The sequence below is a fragment of the Myotis brandtii genome, unplaced genomic scaffold, assembly GCF_000412655.1.
Source record: "Myotis brandtii unplaced genomic scaffold, ASM41265v1 scaffold293, whole genome shotgun sequence".
Lineage (NCBI taxonomy): Eukaryota > Metazoa > Chordata > Mammalia > Chiroptera > Vespertilionidae > Myotis > Myotis brandtii.
In genome coordinates, this window is record NW_005361201.1 from 1,414,367 (window position 1) to 1,436,150 (window position 21,784).

At 42.5% G+C, this 21,784-nt stretch overlaps 1 protein-coding gene across 2 annotated transcripts in view; it reads left to right on the forward strand.

The window, feature by feature from the left end:
- NELL1 (neural EGFL like 1) overlaps nucleotides 1-21,784 on the forward strand; it is a 731,583-nt gene that overhangs the window by 151,981 nt on the left and 557,818 nt on the right. For both annotated transcript variants that reach the window (XM_005869404.2, XM_005869405.2), the window contains exons 8-10: nucleotides 11,588-11,722; nucleotides 12,655-12,757; nucleotides 19,195-19,268. In XM_005869404.2, the coding sequence (XP_005869466.1) occupies nucleotides 11,588-11,722; nucleotides 12,655-12,757; nucleotides 19,195-19,268 (312 nt within the window). The remainder of the gene's footprint in view (nucleotides 1-11,587; nucleotides 11,723-12,654; nucleotides 12,758-19,194; nucleotides 19,269-21,784) is intronic.

The following is a 21,784-nucleotide window of genomic DNA, read 5'->3' on the forward strand; positions in this document are numbered from 1 at the left end:
TTAGGAAGAGCAACCCTCAAGGGGCCAAAGAGCCGCATGTGGCTTTTGAGCCGCAGTTTGCTGACCACGGATTTGGGCCCTTTAATTCGTGTGGAACAACGTCTGAATAGCACAACATACCTAAGTATCGTTGCTGATCAAGTTCATCCTATCATGTTGATGGCATATCCCAATGGAGATGGCTTCTTCCAACAAGACAATGCGCCATGCCACGGTGCTCATATTGTGCAGCAGTGGTTTCAAGAACATGAGGGAGACTTTACCTTGCTTAGGTGGCCCCCACAATCACCAGATCTCAATCCAAATCGAGCATTTGTGGGACGAAGTTAAAAGAGCCATCAGGCAGCTGGTTCTACAGCCATCAAATCTCACAGAACTGGACAGTGCTATTCATCAGGCATGGTGTCAGATTCCTCGCATCACCTTTCAACATCTCGTGGAGTCAATGCCAAGAAGAATCGCAGCAGTTTTGAAGGCAAAAGGTGGCCCAATGAAGTACTGATGGGGTGGTCATAATAATCTGGCCGGTCATAATAATCTGGCCACTCAGTGTATAATAAGAGAGGAATATGCTAATTAGCTGTTACACCCCGAGGCGTAACGACCAAGCGCGTCACAACCAGATCATGGATCAGCAGGAGGGTGGGCCAGTGAGATACAAGTGGGCTTCGGAGAGCTACAGGAGGGGGCAGGGCAGCAAGCTATGGGGGGTGGGGTGAAAGGGGAAGGGGGGCAGGCGAGGTAAGGAGGGCGGAGCAGCAGGCCGAGAGCTACAGGAGGGCGGCAGCGACCTACTGGCGCATGGATTCGTGTGCAGGGCTACTAGTGTTTAATATAATTATACATATTTTAAAAAGCTATTCTTTTTTTGAATTGCTATTTCTTTCATCTAATTTTGATAGTTGCCAACCTTATTGCTATATTTTACATTTTTTTATTTAAAAACTTTTTAAAACTTGTAGTTACATTGAATATTTTGTATTAGTTTCAGGTGTATAGCATAGTGGTTAGACAATCATACTTTACAAAGTGTTCCTTTTGATATTTCCAGTACCCAACTGGCACCTCACATAGTTATTACAGTATTTTTGACTATGTTTCTTATGTTGTAATTTCTTTAAAAACTATTCTTTAAACTGCTTGACCTGGATTTGAGTTTTCTTTTTCTTCTTCTATGATAATTTACATTTTCACAGTCACCTCTCAATAAAAACAAGGGTTTAATTTTAACTTAAAAATGTCATACTGTCTTCCTCTTCAGTGAGCAGGCTTTTTTTCCCCTGTTTCTTCCTGTTGGTTTATTAATAAAAGGGAGAAATCTAGACCTGAAATCCTCTGTGATTTTATGCCAGTTTCAAAGTAACACTTAAACACAAAAGCAAAAAGCCTTCTACATAGCCAAACAACTACTGTTTTAAAAATGTTCTTTTTAATATTAGCACTGTATCAACATTGGTGTTATCTTTTCTTTATTGAGCCTGCCCAACCTGTAGTGATTTCTTAAGCCTGGTGCAAGGAATAATGGATTTACAAGAGCTTTTGGCCAAGATGACTGCAAAAGTAGGTATCTAAATTTCACCTGTGATGTTTCACTTCTATCGCCATGCTGTCTGGAACGTAGAGTGATGTGCTCGAATGGAAACATTTTTAGCATTGGCATCTGCAATACATTACTCGAAATAGCACTACCTATAGTGAACATAACTATTTCTGTCTTCAATACTATTAGGCTGAATCAAAATGTTTACTTGAAAAATGTTTGGAAGAAAGAGGCATGTGTATCACCGCTGATTCCCTGGGAGTGGAAAAGAATTTGCCCATTGGCTATTAAACTGGTGCCACTGTGAGGTGATCTATGGTCAGAGCCACGGTGGCTCATAAGCTAATGCATTTCAGATGTAAGAATAATTGCCAATAATCAGAGGGGCAAAATAGCTATTGTTAGGAAGAGATCACTGTCGCAGCTAGGCCCTGTATCACATTTGTAATATATGATTCATTTCAGAACTGGCCCTGAGTTACACAGGGAGGGAGGCAAAGTTGCCTTTCAGCACCTTCAGTTTATAATTCTGCATCTTTTTCACTCTTCATCATCCACTTAACAAGAATCTTTGGAGGATTTGCTAGTTGCCAGGTGCTGTGTCAGGTACAAAGGAGACACAGGTGAACAAGACAGGATTTCTACCCCAGAGGTGTTCATATTGAGTGGCAGAGCCAAACATGTAAACAATTAGGGACTTTCATATATAAATATATATTCATAAAGTTTAGATTCATAATGAAAAGCCCTGAGCTTTGTGGAGAAAGGCACCGAATAAATAGAAAACGTGGCTATGTTGTTATGATACCCATCAGTTGCGGACATGAGTTCCGGCCCAGGGCAAAGAAAGAATTAGATTGGGCCTCAGAGGCGTTAGACTCTGCGAAAGGAAGAATTTTAATAACAGTGAAAATGATACATTAATCTATTCCACCCGCGGCTACAACTGCTCCCTGCCATCAGCCGTGGCACCTGGAAAAAAATTGGTGGAGAGATGTTTTGGAGATAGGACTGTTTTTTGGACCCGTAGATCGTGCTGCTGAAGACAGTACATTATTTCCAACTAGGTGTGTGGCCACGTCGCCTTTTGTCTGGGAACGGAGAGACAGAACACTTTTCTAAGAAACTGAGGCGGGGACTGGAGAGCCTGAAGCATTGTTTGCAGTTCACTGCCGAGTGCAGTGGAAATGGGAAATGCAGGCAATTATTTGCCTTCCCAGCTTGTGGCATAGGGAGGCTTTTATTTTATATTATGTGGAGCAGCTTGATCTCAATACCATTAATTATACGTTAGCTCGATGCCCAACTTTTGGAACAAGAAACATGTCACCCGGTCTCCAGTGATTGTGGCTGCTCCCTCCCTCGCTCCCAGGATGCCCTTTTCTTTCTCGGGCCTGCCTGTTCTGGGGAATGGCAGTCTTCTCTTTCTTAGTCATACATTATCCGGGAGTCACATGGCACTCTGTCCTCCAAACACTATTGTGTGAAATGAGCTTTTGTGAGGTAGAGATATTTAATTGTGGGCAGTGGCAAGCAGAAAATAATGTAATCCACCGTTTCACCCCCCAACTCCTTGCACTTTGGAAGATTTATATGTCCGTTTCTTCCAAACCGTGAGTAGAATTATACTGAGAAAACTTGAGCGCTTCCATTTTCACTGCATAATTTGGAATCTACGATAAGCAAGATGAGGAGTTGGCAAACTTTTCCTGTAAAGGGCCAGCTAGTGCATGGTTGGTTTTGCAGGCCAAGAGGCAAAGTTGAGGATATCATGTATATATTTTTTTATTTAAAAATAACCATTTAAAATATAACCATTGAAAAATGGAAAAATTATTCTTAGTTCACCATATAAAAATAAGTCGTGGGCTCAGCTGGGTCAGTGGTTGAATGTTGACCTATGAACCAGGAGGTCACCATTTGATTCTCGGTCAGGGCACATGCCAGGGTTGCGGGCTTGATCTTCAGTGTGGGGCGAGCAGGAGGCAGCCACTCAATGATTCTGTCTCATCATTGATGTTTCTATCTCTCTCTCCCCCTCTCCATTGCTCTCTGAAATCAATAAAAATATATTTTAAAAAATAAGTTGTGGGCCAGATTTGGGCCATGGGCCTTAGTTTGTCAGCCCCACATCTAGAAGAAGCCGGAAGGAAACTCATACTAGGCAATATTTGTTGAGTGTTTCCTATGTGCTATTTACAGTGCTTCACCTTTTTATAGTCCCTGTCACTCTAAGCCTCACAACCATCCTGTGAGCCAGGCTTGATGTGTTAGCCCCCTTTCCCGAAGAGAAGACTGAGTTCCAAGAAAGTCCTGTAACTTTTCCTAGGATAGTGGATGTCAGAGCGGGATGCAGACTCAGATTCTGAGAGTTGAATCATGACTGAGTTTATAGTTGGGGGAGAGAGGATTAGGAAGAGAGAGAAGAGATATGAGCAGGAGTCAGTGATGAAGAGAGGGAGGTGGATGCCACAGGCAGGAGAATGAAGGGATCAGTGAGAAGAGGAATGTGCAATAAAAAGACAGGACAAGAGGAATGCGTGCTCAGATGGTACCTGTTGGGAGTGAAGAGTGGGCATAGAGCTTCCAGCAGCTTTTAAAGGGGGAAGGTCAGGGCAAAAACAAGGCCCCTTAACTCATTCTTTTTTGGCTGCTGCCACTTGTTTTCCTTGGAAATCTGTGGATTTTTTCCTAGCCTGAACCTGAGTCCTGCCACCACCTCATGGAGTCCTGCCACCAACCACCTCACGGGGCCACCTTATAGCACGTCATTTCCTTAAGGGTTTTCAGATCACAGACACTGCTCAGAATCAAACCACAAACACAGGGTAGGCCAGGTGAAATCTCAAGGAATATACTTCCCTCTAGTCAGTGTGCCAAAATCTGAACAGCAAGACCTTCTTTCTGTGCCTTGTGCAAGCCTTGTTTCCTTTTTGTTCAGTTTTGAACTGAGGTTGCAGCCCTCTGGGGCCAGGTCTTCATGGAGGAGTTTCCTTTCGAATGCCCCCTATTGAGCAGACCCTGTTCTCTAACTCCCCTGCACCCTGGGCAGCTATCAAGGTGGGAGCTCAAGGGTTCATTGGACTTTTTGCAGCTGCAATTTTCCCATATATAAATTGGTAAAAATTATTCTTGGTTTTATAAGGATTCCATGAGATAGGCAAGAGAGATTTGGAAGTCTAGTTTGCTGCATGGCACAGTGTGAGCATTCAGTAAGCAATGACTGTTGTTAAATAGGCAACTCTGGGGGAAAGACGGTCCCTAAGAAAACGTACACCTTCCCCAGTGGCTTATATCACACAGCCTAGCAGAGGCAGTGAATTGATGTCAGAGCTCTGGTCTAGAGCCAGGTTCCAAGAGGTCTTGGGAAGCAGCAGAAAGTCCCACACATGGGTCTGAGTGGAAGCCATGGAAGCCTAGCAAAGAGCAAGCTCAGTGCACAAGCTGGACAGGGGATGGTAGCCCGAGTCACACCAAACCAAACAGATGCAGACACCAGATGAGCTCAGGGGTTGGGTCTGTCTAGGAAGGCCTGCTGTTCCTTTTCACCTTTCAGCTGGGAAGGCTGGAGAATGACTCTGCCTTTGCTTGATACAGGACGGGTCATGGGAACAGCTTGCATGCATCTCCAGGCGACAGCGGTCAGGGCACACAGGAGCCCTCTTGAGAAGTCCTGGCAGTCTGGCAAAACCATCTATTTTCCAAGGCAGCGAAGGTGCAGGGAAACTGTCCCCAAAGGGACCACTAATTCCCTGGCTTCCTCTGGAGGTTTCCCAGGTAGTTTGGACATTGTGGGAAGCGCCACCACCTGGGCCAGGTGCACTGGGATAGGGTCAGGCTCTACCTCGCTCTCCAAGCTCAGGAAAAAAAGATGCTGGAGACTGGGGATTTCTTGATTACTTCTGTTTAAATCTTTGACAAAGCTATTTATGCAAATCAAGCAGCATTTGGAGTGGCATTTCAGTTTTTAACTTATTTATTTTGGAGACTTTCATTGTTTTGAGGGGCTCAGTAATGATTTTTCAATTAAGCTTAAAGGTTTAACACAATAGAAGAATTCTTTTTTCCCCCTCCCATCTAGCAAATGCCAAATAAGTAGTATTTCAAAGAAAAAAAACAAAGAGCCATCCACCACCTGACTAATGGACTTAGAGCCATTCAGGGGCCTCTTACTGCAGAAAAGGCGTCTGCTGTCTGTCTTTGAATGTGTAGCATTAAGAATAAGTGATTTGGTCCATGGTTATTTATGTAAACGCACAAGCAAAGGTAAAACAGAATTGAGATGTAGATTTGATACCGTATCTTATTTTGGATCTGCAGGCATTCTTGGAGAAAGTAGCAGGTAGTATAGAAATAGCTTTGAAAACGAATTTGTGTAAATTCAGCATGCTAATATCAGTGACAGAAAATGTAATTCATTTTTGATTCAGAGTTGTTTGTCTCCTTTACTGTTGCAACATGATGTAGCAGGGAGAAAAAGGAAGGCAGGATTACACATTAAGTGCCTTTGAAAAATTAGCTTTTTGCTTTAATATCTCTTTTGTCTTTGTGTTTGTCTGATATACTTTTATGTTAGAGTTTAGAGCTTTACAATGTTATCAGAAAAGGCTAAATATATTAAAAATAAAAGCTAAGTTCAGAAGGTAAATAAGAGTTAGTCCTGAGAATAGTTTCATTATATTAAAACAGAGGTTTTCCTTGGAATTGAGTTTTAAGGTTGAGCTTAAAACTTGGACTTTATTGGAAATTGGCCTTTAGCTTAATGATTCAGGATGGCTGCTTGTTGGACTTTATTGGAAATTGCCAATGTGATCCTCAGGCAAACTCCTGGATTTTCTGGAAACTGGGACAGATGAAGAATTGCCTGTTGGGTCTTTTAATTTTTAAGAAGTTTCCTCCTTGGCACTAAAGTTGTTCCAGCTTTTCTGAGTGAGGCAGGCACTTTCTTCTCATAGGTACCCCATTCTGAGCCAGTTTTAGGAGGAATGCAGATCTAGTTTAACTTTCTTGTTCAATCCCAGGTCACATCAATCACTACCTTTGTAGGAACTACTGGGACTATGGAATGAAGTAAAGATAATGTGTGATGTTGTCACTTCCTTTTTATTATCTCTTACCTATACATGGTTTTGGTCACTTGACCTCACCAGCCTTGGAAGTGTATTTTCCCATTGTTTCTGAAAGAATTCTCAAAGAACTTAATTATCATTGCTCTCTGAAATCAATAAAAATATATTTTAAAAAATAGGTTGTGGGCCAGATTTGGGCCATGGGCCTTAGTTTGTTAGCCCCACATCTAGAAGAAGCCGGAAGGAAACTCATACTAGGCAATATTTGTTGAGTGTTTCCTATGTGCTATTTACAGTGCTTCACCTTTTTATAGTCCCTGTCACTCTAAGCCTCACAACCATCCTGTGAGCCAGGCTTGATGTGTTAGCTCCCCTTTCCCGAAGAGAAGACTGAGTTCCAAGAAAGTCCTGTAACTTTTCCTAGGATAGTGGATGTCAGAGCGGGATGCAGACTCAGATTCTGAGAGTTGAATCATGACTGAGTTTATAGTTGGGGAAGAGAGGATTAGGAAGAGAGAGAAGAGATATGAGCAGGAGTCAGTGATGAAGAGAGGGAGGTGGATGCCACAGGCAGGAGAATGAAGGGATCAGTGAGAAGAGGAATGTGCAATAAAAAGACAGGTCAAGAGGAATGCGTGCTCAGATGGTACCTGTTGGGAGTGAAGAGTGGGCATAGAGCTTCCAGCAGCTTTTAAAGGGGAAAGGTCAGGGCAAAAACAAGGCCCCTTAACTCATTCTTTTTTGGCTGCTGCCACTTGTTTTCCTTGGAAATCTGTGGATTTTTTCCTAGCCTGAACCTGAGTCCTGCCACCACCTCATGGAGTCCTGCCACCAACCACCTCACGGGGCCACCTTATAGCACGTCATTTCCTTAAGGGTTTTCAGATCACAGACACTGCTCAGAATCAAACCACAAACACAGGGTAGGCCAGGTGAAATCTCAAGGAATATACTTCCCTCTAGTCAGTGTGCCAAAATCTGAACAGCAAGACCTTCTTTCTGTGCCTTGTGCAAGCCTTGTTTCCTTTTTGTTCAGTTTTGAACTGAGGTTGCAGCCCTCTGGGGCCAGGTCTTCATGGAGGAGTTTCCTTTCGAACGCCCCCTATTGAGCAGACCCTGTTCTCAAACTCCCCTGCACCCTGGGCAGCTATCAAGGTGGGAGCTCAAGGGTTCATTGGACTTTTTGCAGCTGCAATTTTCCCATATATAAATTGGTAAAAATTATTCTTGGTTTTATAAGGATTCCATGAGATAGGCAAGAGAGATTTGGAAGTCTAGTTTGCTGCATGGCACAGTGTGAGCATTCAGTAAGCAATGACTGTTGTTAAATAGGCAACTCTGGGGGAAAGACGGTCCCTAAGAAAACGTACACCTTCCCCAGTGGCTTATATCACACAGCCTAGCAGAGGCAGTGAATTGATGTCAGAGCTCTGGTCTAGAGCCAGGTTCCAAGAGGTCTTGGGAAGCAGCAGAAAGTCCCACACATGGGTCTGAGTGGAAGCCATGGAAGCCTAGCAAAGAGCAAGCTCAGTGCACAAGCTGGACAGGGGATGGTAGCCCGAGTCACACCAAACCAAACAGATGCAGACACCAGATGAGCTCAGGGGTTGGGTCTGTCTAGGAAGGCCTGCTGTTCCTTTTCACCTTTCAGCTGGGAAGGCTGGAGAATGACTCTGCCTTTGCTTGATACAGGACGGGTCATGGGAACAGCTTGCATGCATCTCCAGGCGACAGCGGTCAGGGCACACAGGAGCCCTCTTGAGAAGTCCTGGCAGTCTGGCAAAACCATCTATTTTCCAAGGCAGCGAAGGTGCAGGGAAACTGTCCCCAAAGGGACCACTAATTCCCTGGCTTCCTCTGGAGGTTTCCCAGGTAGTTTGGACATTGTGGGAAGCGCCACCACCTGGGCCAGGTGCACTGGGATAGGGGCAGGCTCTGCCCCACTCTCCAAGCTGAGGAAGAAAAGATGCTGGAGACTGGGGATTTCTTGATTACTTCTGTTTAAATCTTTGACAAAGCTATTTATGCAAATCAAGCAGCATTTGGAGTGGCATTTCAGTTTTTAACTTATTTAATTTGGAGACTTTCATTGTTTTGAGGGGCTCAGTAATGATTTTTCAATTAAGCTTAAAGGTTTAACACAATAGAAGAATTCTTTTTCCCCCCTTCCATCTAGCAAATGCCAAATAAGTAGTATTTCAAAGAAAAAAAACAAAGAGCCATCCACCACCTGACTAATGGACTTAGAGCCATTCAGGGGCCTCTTACTGCAGAAAAGGCGTCTGCTGTCTGTCTTTGAATGTGTAGCATTAAGAATAAGTGATTTGGTCCATGGTTATTTATGTAAACGCACAAGCAAAGGTAAAACAGAATTGAGATGTAGATTTGATACCGTATCTTATTTTGGATCTGCAGGCATTCTTGGAGAAAGTAGCAGGTAGTATAGAAATAGCTTTGAAAACGAATTTGTGTAAATTCAGCATGCTAATATCAGTGACAGAAAATGTAATTCATTTTTGATTCAGAGTTGTTTGTCTCCTTTACTGTTGCAACATGATGTAGCAGGGAGAAAAAGGAAGGCAGGATTACACATTAAGTGCCTTTGAAAAATTAGCTTTTTGCTTTAATATCTCTTTTGTCTTTGTGTTTGTCTGATATACTTTTATGTTAGAGTTTAGAGCTTTACAATGTTATCAGAAAAGGCTAAATATATTAAAAATAAAAGCTAAGTTCAGAAGGTAAATAAGAGTTAGTCCTGAGAATAGTTTCATTATATTAAAATAAAGGTTTTCCTTTGAATTGAGTTTTAAGGTTGAGCATAGCTTGTTGGACTTTATTGGAAATTGCCAATGTGATCCTCAGGCAAACTCCTGGATTTTCTGGAAACTGGGACAGATGAAGAATTGCCTGTTGGGTCTTTTAATTTTTAAGAAGTTTCCTCCTTGGCACTAAAGTTGTTCCAGCTTTTCTGAGTGAGGCAGGCACTTTCTTCTCATAGGTACCCCATTCTGAGCCAGTTTTAGGAGGAATGCAGATCTAGTTTAACTTTCTTGTTCAATCCCAGGTCACATCAATCACTACCTTTGTAGGAACTACTGGGACTATGGAATGAAGTAAAGATAATGTGTGATGTTGTCACTTCCTTTTTATTATCTCTTACCTATACATGGTTTTGGTCACTTGACCTCACCAGCCTTGGAAGTGTATTTTCCCATTGTTTCTGAAAGAATTCTCAAAGAACTTAATTATCATAACTTCTAGAAACTCTGTGATTAGGCTGGAGATTCAAATGTACCCTGAATTTTTGGAATGTAACCTGCATATTAGAAGAGTCAGAGGAAGCCAATATTTCAGGCATAGTTAACTCTACTTTCCTCACGGCTAATTATAGTGTATGTAGTTGGTCTAGGATCCTGTTTGTTCTTTTCCCTGCCCATTGGCATCACCCATGAAATGCAGACCACAGATAAGTTTTCATGAGAAATTCCAAAAGCTTGGAGAGACAGGATGAGATAAGTGATAAAAACCAAGGTTGGAATTACATACGGATTCCATTTCCAGAGAGTGGCACTGTTATGAGTAATTGAGAGGGTCATGTATGGAATGGAATCATAGTTGATGTAGAAGGATGGTGGGAGTCATCATTACCTAGGGTCAACGATTATATCTAAAATACTGGTTAGAAATAGTCTTGGTGGCATCAGGGATTGACTTGGTCTCCTGGATGGGGAAGATACTCAAGACATAGAGGTGTAAGTATGATTGAGAAGGAGAAGAAAACCTATTAGATGATTTTTTTAAGGAAGTTATATTTGTTTCTCAATCAAGGCATCTCTATGTAAGGAAAGGGAAATACTGGTATTGGATTGAGTTACTCCTTAGAATGGATGTGGCAATAGCCAGATCATACCACAGTTCAGTTTTTTTGACACCATCTTTTTCAAGACAAAATGGAGTAGGCTGCATGGAAGGTGATCAGGAGAGGATTGGGACCCTATCACATGGGGCTGATTGTGGCCAGGAGCAGGCACGAGGACAGGATAACCTCAAGTATTTGAAGAGAGGTAGACTTGCTCAGGATGGTTACAAGGCAAAACTGGAGGTAATAGGAAAAAGGGAGAGATTTCAGGACTCAATCCAAGAAGGGTGTTTAAGACATCCAGAGCTAACAACAACAAAAATTTTTCCTTAGAGGATAATAAGTGTCCCACCACTCTCCATGTGTAAACAAAGACTTGTGAACACATTCAAGCTGTATATCCCCTTTCCAATCAAAGATTCTATGACTCTGTGGTTAATGGCAACAGTTGGGTGACTTAGAAAAATGAAAAAAAGGTTCTATCACCAAATCTTGATCTCACCTGGGGGGTGGTTGCCTCTTCGGACTTTCATCTGAACACCAAAGTGGATCCTTGGGACATTCTGTTTGGGGGATTGGGACATGGAGAAAAACTAGATCCTTCTATGACTTTCCCCTTTTCTGGCCCCTGCTCCCCAGAATTTTTCCTCAGAGAGGAAGCGATGACTTCCCAGCTTGTAAAGCATGGCACTCTGGTTAGTATGTGCAGAACACGGAGAGGAAGGTGGGAGATAGATGTGAGTGCATTGGCGTTCCTCATTAGATCTCCTGTAAACAGTGTAATGAGTCCTTGAGAACGCATTCATTACAGTGCTGCCGTGTGGGCTTGGAGCTGAGAGCACATACGTTTCTGAACACCCAGGAGGTCCCTGCGATACAGTTTAATGTCTCATTTGGTGCTCATTAGACCATGGGAGTCAATATGTCTTTAATTTAGAATGATTCCACCTCATGTAAAAGAAAAAAATATTTATTCAAAACAAAAAACAGATCTGACTAAGAATCAGCTGCTCTGAGCATTGTTTCCCTCCTACTTGCATTTTTTCCTTGTTGCTATTAGCTTTGTTAGGACCGTGCAATGGAATTACAGAAATTACACCTAGTCGCTCTCGTTCGCAGCTAAATTATGCAGAGACGAGACTCAGTCAATTGGAAAACTGTCATTGCGAGAAGACTTGTCAAGTGAGTGGACTGCTGTATAGAGACCAAGACTCCTGGGTGGACGGCGATCACTGCAGGAACTGCACGTGCAAAGTAAGACTCTTTGTAAAGAAATGAAATAAAGACACTTTTAACGGGGCAGTGTCACTGATTATGGTGTGATCTGGTTCTTCAGTATAGAATACTAAGAGGTATTACCTTTCTACTAAGCCCTGTTTAGTAATCTACGAGTTACGAAGGGAAACTGGAAAAGTGTCATTTTATATATAAATACTTGGAAATTAAAATTCACTTTCCCTTGACAACACCCTAATGTGACCGAATATTATTATAAGACGCTCACTGTTTGGAGTTTGGAGGTTAGACTATCAGAAGGAAGAAGAATTCCTTTGAGTTTTCAGAGAACCTACTGGTCAGCTTCATTCAGAACTTTTCTCTGCTAGAACAGATTTTAAAAGGGGGTTTAATTAGTTCCTAAGTGTTTTTTTATTGAATTTTACCAGGTATCCATCATCTGTTTCAGAGAACAAGACTGCTGGACTTTCAGGGTAGCCATCATTAATGGGCTCCTTTATCTGTTTCAGAGAATTCGAAAGTCCTCTTCCCAAATTAATATGTAAACCCTGTCCAGTTGAAATTATTTGATACATATCTGAAGACTGCCATTGTTGTCTGAGAAAATACAAAACAGATTGTTAGAGCCTCAACAATGATTGACAGGGTTTGAAAAAGGTGTTATTTATGTTCTTGAAAAAATAAGCTTTTTGGTTTCTGCCTAATCTCCTTAGCCCACACGGGCAGGTGGAATGAAGCCAGTGATGTATATCAGAAAAGTAATTGAGGTGGCACAGGTTTATTCAGGCAGGAGGAAATATTTTATGTATGGTCCTGGAGCAGACGGGGTATTTGTCACACGGCTTCTGTTTCCCTGATGAGGTTTCTGGGATGAGCTGTGAGCTCTGTCCACCCGAGGGAACTTTCAGAGGACACTTCTGAGATTCCTTTCCCGGTCCTTCCTTCCTCAGAGTGGCACTGTGGAATGCCGAAGGATGTCCTGCCCCCCTCTCAACTGCTCCCCAGACTCCCTCCCTGTGCACATTGCTGGCCAGTGCTGTAAGGTCTGCCGACGTAAGTACTAACTGAGGGTCGGAGTGGCCCTCTGTGCTTTGAGACTTACTTTTTCCCTCTATATTTTAGGCCTCAACAGATTAACACTGATGAAACGAAATACCCGTAGTTGATGTAATATTAAATGTATTGTAAGAAGAGCTGCTGTATTTTCATCACCTGTGATGTGGCAGACACTTTACATAGGCTACTTAAAAAAATTCTCACGTCAACCCTAATTACTTCTTCTCATTCTATATAGAGGAACTGGTGTTCACAGGGATTAAGTCACTTGTACAGGGTCAAACAACCGGTAATGGGTGGATCCGATCTCTAAAGTCATGACTCCAAAGCTCCATGTGTTTGGTCCCCCTCATCCTGAATCATTAAGCTAAAGGCCAAGTTCAGTGTATTGGCATTCTGAGGTCTTGGCCAGATTTCCTGTTACTTAAAAGGTCTTTGTTATGAATGTTGGGATGAACTTCAGTTATAATACTAAAACAATTTCCCTCAAAGTTGACTTGTCCAAGTTATGTAGTGATTTAAGAATCCTTTTCCTTCTGTATTGCAAAGGGCACTATTTTAGGTGAAATAGTGAAGGGAACATAGAGACAAGCAATGAGAAAAGCTGCCATTTAGAATGCTTGTTATGTGCCAGTTACTATTCTAGGTGTTTGAATTCTCTTAGCTTATTGAATCCTCACCTCATTTTGTGTGTGTGTGTGTGGGGGGGGGGGTAGTGGTATTATTATCCCTGTTTTACAGGAATCTTAGGCTTAGGGAAGTTAACTTATCAAGGTCACAAGACTAGTGAGTGGCAAAGGAGAGATGTACAACTGGTTCTGTCTGATTACAAAGCTTGTAGTCTCTCATCAAACCATATGGTCTTCCTTAGAAAAGGAGCGTTTAGGTTAGAAATGTGGCATTTTACAGATAATTTTCAAGGTCATTTCTCTGTTGAAAAGCACCAACATCATTATGATTCAAAAGATAATGGTCTAGCTTTTGCCAAGAATAACATATCACCTAATATGACATTGGAAATGCGAGAGCTAGTTTGATCCATCTGCCCAAACCTTTGTGGAACTCTTTCAAAAGGAACTTTTGAATATTCCTTTTTCTCGTGGTTGGCATAGCACATCAGTTACTCAGCAGAGTGCACTTGAAGTTTTCTGAAAAAAGAAACTTTCTTGATTCTGTATCGGGGGCTTTGGAAATCACATCTGGCAAAGCGAATAGCTCATGTGCCCAGATGTAGAGATTATAATCTGATGGCATAGTGGAAAGATAGTTTTTAGTAGGTGCAGATATGTTTTCCAATTTTTGATATTTTATATAACAGTCAGCAGAGAAAGAAGTTGAAAAACTATTGGGAATTTGTATTTAAAAAATATGAGATATTTTAAATCCATTATTTTGAACTCCCTGGACAGATCTATGAATGCTGTCTCTTAGAAGTTATTGTTTGGACATGGGATAGATTTGTCTTTTAGCTGTTTTGTGTTTTAACCTTTTGATTTTCTAATTGTGAGAGCAGTGTGTCTTGTGTAACACCTGAAATCCACAGAGAGGAATAAAAGTAAAGATGGAAAAAAATCTCCCATAATACCACTACTTGGAAACAAACACTTGAAATTTTAGTTTTTAAATTTTATTTTGTGTACTATTGGGATCTTATTGTGTAGATAAATTTTATCCTGATTTGTTGAGTTACCATTATCATTTAAGTTTTTTTAAAAAATAACTGTATAAACCATATTTAAATTTTTATTTTATTTTTTTCTATCATCATTTACCCCCATACCCTTTTCCACCTCCACCTACCCCCCTCTCCCTGCTGAGAGTATTCCAGGTGGAGGCGTTGAGGCTGGCAGGTAGGCACTGCCTAGGGTAGTGGTCAGCAAACTCATTAGTCAACAGAGCCAAATATCAACAGTACAACGATTGAAATTTCTTTTGAGAGCCAAATTTTTTAAACTTAAACTATATAGGTAGGTACATTGTTATTAACTTAATTAGGGTAGTCCTAAGCTGGCCTTTGCTAAAAACGTCCTCAATCTGAGGGGTCGACCTCAGTGAACGTTCCCCCACTTCTTCTAACATGACTTCTTCAAAATAGACTCGCCCAGGCCGAAAACCGACTTCTGCGCATGGGCCACGAAGTTTCAATCGCACTGTACGTGCGTGCCCGCACGTGGTATTTTGTGGAAGAGCCACACTCAAGGGGCCAAAGAGCCGCATGTGGCTTGCGAGCCACGGTTTGCTGACCACTGGCCTAGGGAGAAGAGACGAGAGCCACGTGAGTGGAGCTAAAAGACTGGCGGATGGTAGGAACTCCATAAGCATTTCTTTTTTCAAGAGATGAATCAAGGACAGATTGTCTGTAGGGGAAAAGGTGCCAGATTTTGAATAAGAGCTGGTGGGGGACTGACAGTGTGATTAACAGAAATAAGGCAGGTGGAAGAAGTAGTTCAGAGAGCAGTACATTCTGTTTGGTGTGTTTGAGTTGGAGATGCTGAGGAGAAACCAGTTTGATATGGGTGTCTTGCTCAGAGGGTTCTAGGTAGCTTCCCCATAAACATCTTCGCCACACCTGTGTTTGTGCAATTGCGGAAAGGCAATTTTGCTATGGAAGATAAAAGGATGAAAAATTAAAAAGGGACATTAAAGAGGCCATAACGCAACATGAAACATTAGTAACAAAATTAAAAAGACTTCATTGACTAAAATGAACATACATTGACATTGAAGTCTTTTGTCCATAGTGTTATACTTCTGGGTTTGTTTTTGTTTGTTTTGCTTGCTGATTTGTTTCCACTTTTGGCATTGCAGTTTTTTTTTTTTTCACGGCAATTTCTTCCTTCATTAAGAGAGGTATCAATTTCCAATTAAAGAATCAATGATTAATGCTCTCAAAGACTGTTGCAAATTAGTAGCTGCTTTTTTTCTACTTGCGATAGCTTGGTAAACTTTTGGTTTTGATGGGTGGGAGTGGAGGGCTGTGGTCATCAAAGGATTTGCACAAACTTATATATAATCATTTTCTAGTATAAGATGCATCCTGGCTAAGATATATGATATAAAAATGAGAGTACTGCTTGGCCAGTGTGGCTGAGTGGATGAGTGGCCACCTATGAACCAGGAGGTCACAGTTTAATTCCTGGTCAGGGCATGTGCCTGGGTGACTCGATCCCCAGTAGGGGGTATGCAGGAGGCAGCTGATCAGTGATTCTCTGTCATCATTAATCTCTCTCTTTCTCTCTACCACTCTATTTCTCTCTGAAATCGATAACAATATATTTTTTAAAAATGGGAGTACTGTGAAAACTTTGTCAGTGGAGAAATGAAATGAAATTGACAACTAGCTTAAATACATTAAGTCAGCTGAAGGTAGTTGATTCATTAATGGAGAAATAAAATTGAATTATCAAAAAGGTATTTTCTCTTCTCTGGCAAAATTGCCAATGACCAGTTAGGTGGTGAAAACGTTTGTGGTGAAAATGCTTGCGGCAAAGGTGTTGACAGCAAAACCACTGGATGTGACTTGTAGAGGTGGTACCTGGAGTCCACTTTGTGAATGAGCTCACAGAGGCAGGAAGGTGAGTGGGTGTTCAGCCTTTCTGATCCGCCACCCTCCTTTATACTGAAACATGGAGGGTTGATTCTGGTATTCTAAGCTGCAGAATGCCAAGGGATGGCGAGTACATGCAGGACACAAGGACCTAAATAAAGATAGAGCAACCCCTGTCCACGTCTGACAGGGCTGCTATGATGTACCTGTCAGTCATTTATTCAGTATATGCCTAAATGGCAGAAGTCTCCAGTCATTGCACTGGAGAAATCAGGTTCACATTTGAAGGGTCTGTGGGTGCAAAAATCCCCAGTCCGTTTGTTTCTGACATCTTGGAGAAGTGTGCGTTGGTGCTGAGTTTCAATTTCATGGTCGGGCTGTGAAGTATCCTTGTTTGCAGGTCCCCAGTGTGATAGGAGGGATTTCAGGTATCCATTTACATCTCTGCTCCTACCGACAGCGGCTTGGTTGGAGTCCCAAATGCCCCAGCCAAAGGCACCGGAGCCTGACTCACCTTTTGCTTGAATTTCCTCAGACATTGAAAGTGAGCCTTTGGGCTGTAGATCAAAAGGTTGCATAATGAGGACTGATGTTAGGCATATGCAGGGCAGTGGCAGGGAAGGGGGGGTACCCTCAGAGAAGTGGGCTGAGTATGAGAAAGTAGGAGACAGTCTGGTGACCTCCAGTGATGATCCCGAAAGCATTCCTAAGGTAATTTCATCAATACTTGATATCGTAAGCATAGACACGTCCCACCAGTGCCAAAGCGAAATGGCCGAGGTGTGTGGAATCATGCTGATTTCATGCCCAGCTCCAAGAGCTCGCTACTGTGGGAGGACATAAAGTTCAGTGGACATTTAACTTTTATACCAGACTGGTGGATCTGAGGCTGCATGTGTCCCCACGTGTGTTGTGAACGTAAAACGTAAGACATGCTTATCTCCGAATTTGGAGTTTGGGGATGAGGGTATCAGAGGAAGGGAGGACTTGAGCCTGTGTCTTAAGGCAGGGTAGCAAGTGGGCTCCTACCATTGTAGGGGTGGCCAGGGGCAAAATCAGGAAGAAAAGTCTGTTTCTTGGCTTCTCAGCCTGGGCCACGAAGCAGATGGCAGGTTTGACAGCAGGGCATTTAGCAGGACTGTCACTCTGGAGTGAGCTGTCTTGCCAAGTTGGCAGCAGCTGTGCTGGGGAGTGTGGGATTTCATTAGACAGGAATTCCAGGCTTTGGGAGGCCTGGTTTCCTCATGCAAGTAAATGGGGGAATCCACATCATCATTAGGACCAGTGAGCCATGATTTGTCCAGAAAACTGAGGCATAAAAGATGATCAGGGATCTATCTATCATCTATCTATCTATCTATCTATCTATCTATCTATCTAGACAGATATCTATCATTTATCTATCAATCTATCTATCATCTATCTATCATCTATCTATCTATCTATCTATCTATCTATCTATCTATCTATCTAATGAGGGGAATAAGGGAGCTATCTAAAAGATTATATCAACTCTCTACTTGTTTATTGCCATCGTTGCTGTTTTTGTTAGAAAACCATGGTGTCTGTTTTTAATGTTATAGAGATGTAGATTACAGCATAGGGAATAGAGTCAATAATATTGGGATGCATATGTGTGGGGCCAGTGGGTACTTAGAGCAGCAGGGAGACCACTTTGTTGTACATCTGAAGCTCATAAAGAAGAATGCTGAATGTAAACTGTAATTGAAAAATAAAAATAAATGCAAAAAATTGCATTGAATAGCAGAGAGAACTCTTATCTGAGAATCAGGAAATTTGGCTGGCTTTTACTACCAACTAGAGGCTCATCAATTTTAACATTATTTATTGTGACTAACAGTAAGCCCAGAGAGGCATTGAGCTTGGGGCTGGTGAGAAAAATATGGGATAGACATAACCCCTACCTTCACGGGGTTGCAGTTGGCAGAGGAATGTGTAATTACCTGGGCCACTGAGATAGAATATCATATGCACTGTGTTAGTCTAGGTCCAGAGCACCACAGACGCACACGGTGAAGGCATTGTACCAGTGTTAAAAACCAAGAACAACTTCTTGGGGGCAGCCAGGCCTCAGTTGAAACTGATGGGATTTGCATACACTGTTCTCTCTTCCGGGAAGAGACTCAGCCTCTTCTACCTTCACTTGCTTAAAAGTGGGTCAGCAGGTTGAGTCTAGGACTGAGTCCTAGTGGAATGTAAATTGAGTGGTGGGAGCTCCATTTACTAGTACGCTTCTCTTTTCACTTTTCTACAGGCCCTATCTATTCCACATGCCTGTTAGCCTGTTAAGCTCACCTTTCTAAGGGCAGTCTCTCTAGTGCATTGATAAAACACTTTATGGGCTTGGCTTATATTTCTCAGTTGTCTCTGAGCTTCTCGGGAACAGATAGGCTAAGGACATGCACTTTTCATGGTCGCAAGGGAAAATGGCATCATTCTACATTGTGGCTGAGGTTCTGATGAATGGAGCATCTACGAGTTCCCTCTCACCTAGTCATTTGTCTTATAGCTGGAGTGTCTGAATCAAAGCTACTGCTATTGTTCTCCCTGGAGATGATAACCCCTTTGTTTTAACTTCTAGCCACATCAGTTCACTCTCTAGTTCCTTCTGCAAGTGCAACATGGAAATAGTTGTGTCTCCTTGGTGTGAAGGGCTCATGACAAACATAATTATGGCTGTGGTCTGACTGGGGTATTCAACAGTTATCCCCAAGCTATTCCCATGTCTCACTCTAGACAAAGATATTTGTAATGCTTAGAATCAGAGCATCTATGCTCTGTGGAATCTGTTGGAGTTTGATGGCACCTCTGAGGTTATTTTGTTGCATAGCATGACTGTCTGACCCATTTTTCTGTTTTATTACAGCAAAATGTATCTATGGAGGAAAAGTCCTTGCAGAAGGCCAGCGGATTTTAACCAAGAGCTGTCGGGAATGCCGAGTAAGTTTCAATCGTAGGATCCCTCTCACTGGTGGGGAACTGCAGGCAGACATGTTGGCTTTAGGTCGGGTTCTGAAGTGGAGCATGTGGCCTGAGTGGGTTGCTGAGTGGGTTGCTGAGTGGGTCTCTGTGGTCCACTGGAGTCCTTGCCACTGTCATTGTGTGGTTGGCTTGTGGTTGGTCAGCTGTGGGTCAGGTAGCCTTGGGAAAAGCTATTAAGGAAACAATGAGAAGGGGAAGGGAGGTAGAAGCTATTATGAGTCAGGGAAGGTGGCAGGTGGCCCTGGGGACATGTTTTGAGTCATTTTGGAATCGGTCTGCGATGCCAGCTGGGGACAGTGTCACCTCTCCTCTCAAGTACCTGGTACAGTGTGAGAAAATGCCTTTGACTCCTGCCTGCCTCCTCCTATGTGTTTCTTGAAATAAGATATGTAGAACCATAGATCTCATTCAATAATCATTCACAAAACATGCACTGAGCCAGTGATGCATACCAGCATTGTACAATAGAGAACAAAACAAAGTCTCTGTCTTTATAGCACTGGCAGTCTAGTGGAAGGGACAGGAAATAAACAAGTAAGTATACACTACAATTCTATAAACAATATAAACCAGCGAAGGAATAGAGAGCTTTACAGTGGGGATGGGAGGGCCTCTCTGAGGAGGTCCTGTTTGAACAATGTGCTGGATATACTGTGGGAGTTGGTCTTGCAGTTACTTGAGTGAGGTGTCCCCCAGGAGTAGAAGCATGAGAGACAGAGGGAAGGAAGGAAAGGAGGGGGAACCAATGTGAGGTGGTGCATCAGAACAGCCAAAAAGGCTGCTTTTATGGGGGCATCTACAGAGATACTGACCAGAACCACTGTGTCTCAGAATAGGCCACCATTGCTCCCTGGTGTTACCTGCATTATTTCATTTGCTGGGAAAAAGATAGGGGAGAATGAGGCATTAGAGACCTGAAGAATTCTCGCAAGAAGCTTGAATTCAGTTCTTTATGGGGGACTTGGATGGAGGGAAGGCTTTTTCCAGTTTCCTGTCTCTCATCGGTCAGACTTGATCCCAGGGGTTAACGACTTTGAACTTCCCTGTTGCGGCTCTTTCTTGGCTGCTACTGGGAATGCCAGAGTTTCCATGGGTCCAGACAGTCTGGTGGAAATGCAGGTGCAGTGGTCACTGCGGCCGGGGGTGCTGTGGGCAGGGGCTCCTGAGGCTGTGGCAGAGGCAGGGATGGTGTGACCGCAGGGCTCTGTGATCTCTCCATCAACAGGGCCAGCTACCAGGCCTGGGAGTGGGGGAGCTGGAGGGTGGTCTCCCACGTGGGGCCGGCATATTACCACATAGTGCCGATTAAATGAGATAAACCATGTGGAGACCTTGTCAGAGTGCTTGGCACAAAGTAAGTCCTCAATAACTGTGAGCTGTTCTTGGTATCCCACATGACCACACATATCCCCCCTGACTGTAAGACACATGTCATGTTCTCTGTAAATTGTTTCCCTTCTAAGGAAGGGGAAATTATTTGGATTCTAAAACCCCTACTTTTTCTTCTATATCTGGGATGACTAAAGGCAATTTTGCCCACTCTCCTGATGACCTCAGTGTCTGCCATGTATCGATCGCTTACAACTAGCAACCCCTTTTACTTTTTGAGCAGAAACAGTGGGGTGACAATTATGACTTGATCCCTGTTATTATCAGAGGGGATCAAGGCAGACACCATTGGAGACTTCTAGAAGATATGGACCTGAATTCAAATGCCAGATGATTGGAATAGCATTTACCAGTGTTGTTGGCAGATTGTAGGTGCCCTACAGTCTTTGGTTCACCTTTTACTGTTTGTTGTTGTTATATTTTTACAATTTAGAAAGAAGTTGGGACAGACATTACTTACTGTCTTTGCACAAGTGGTGTGTGTGTGTGTGTGTGTGTGTGTGTTGTGTCGGTGAATAATTTCATCCTCTTTAAAGAGTCATTAATTTATTGTATTTCTACAGTTATTTACTAAATGTTTACTTTGTGTATAAAGAGAAGGGTTATTGACAACAATTAAAATTTTCAATCACTTAGTATTTTCTAGACACTAAAACATTTTAAACATCTTACCTCATATAAAGATCATAATAACACTATGAGGTAGGTCCTATTTGTATATCCATTTTACAGATGAGGAAAGTGAGGAACAAGAGATCAAAGTCACAGAGCGAGTCAGAGAACTGGCTGGGATCTGAACCTGTGTCATGTGGCTCTTAGCCTCTCCTCTGCCACTTCTCATGGTGTTAGACTTACTTGGAAATAATTCTCATTTCTGAATTTTTTTTTATTTTTTTATTATCACATTATTTATTTTTTTTCACACAAATTTTTTTTTTATTGCTTAAAGTATTACAAAGGGTATTACATATGTGTCCTTTTCTTTCTTCCCCGCCCTTGACAATCCCCTGGCCCCCCCTACTCCCCAGTGTCTTATGTCCATTGGTTATGCTTATATGCATGCATACAAGTCCTTCGGTTGATCT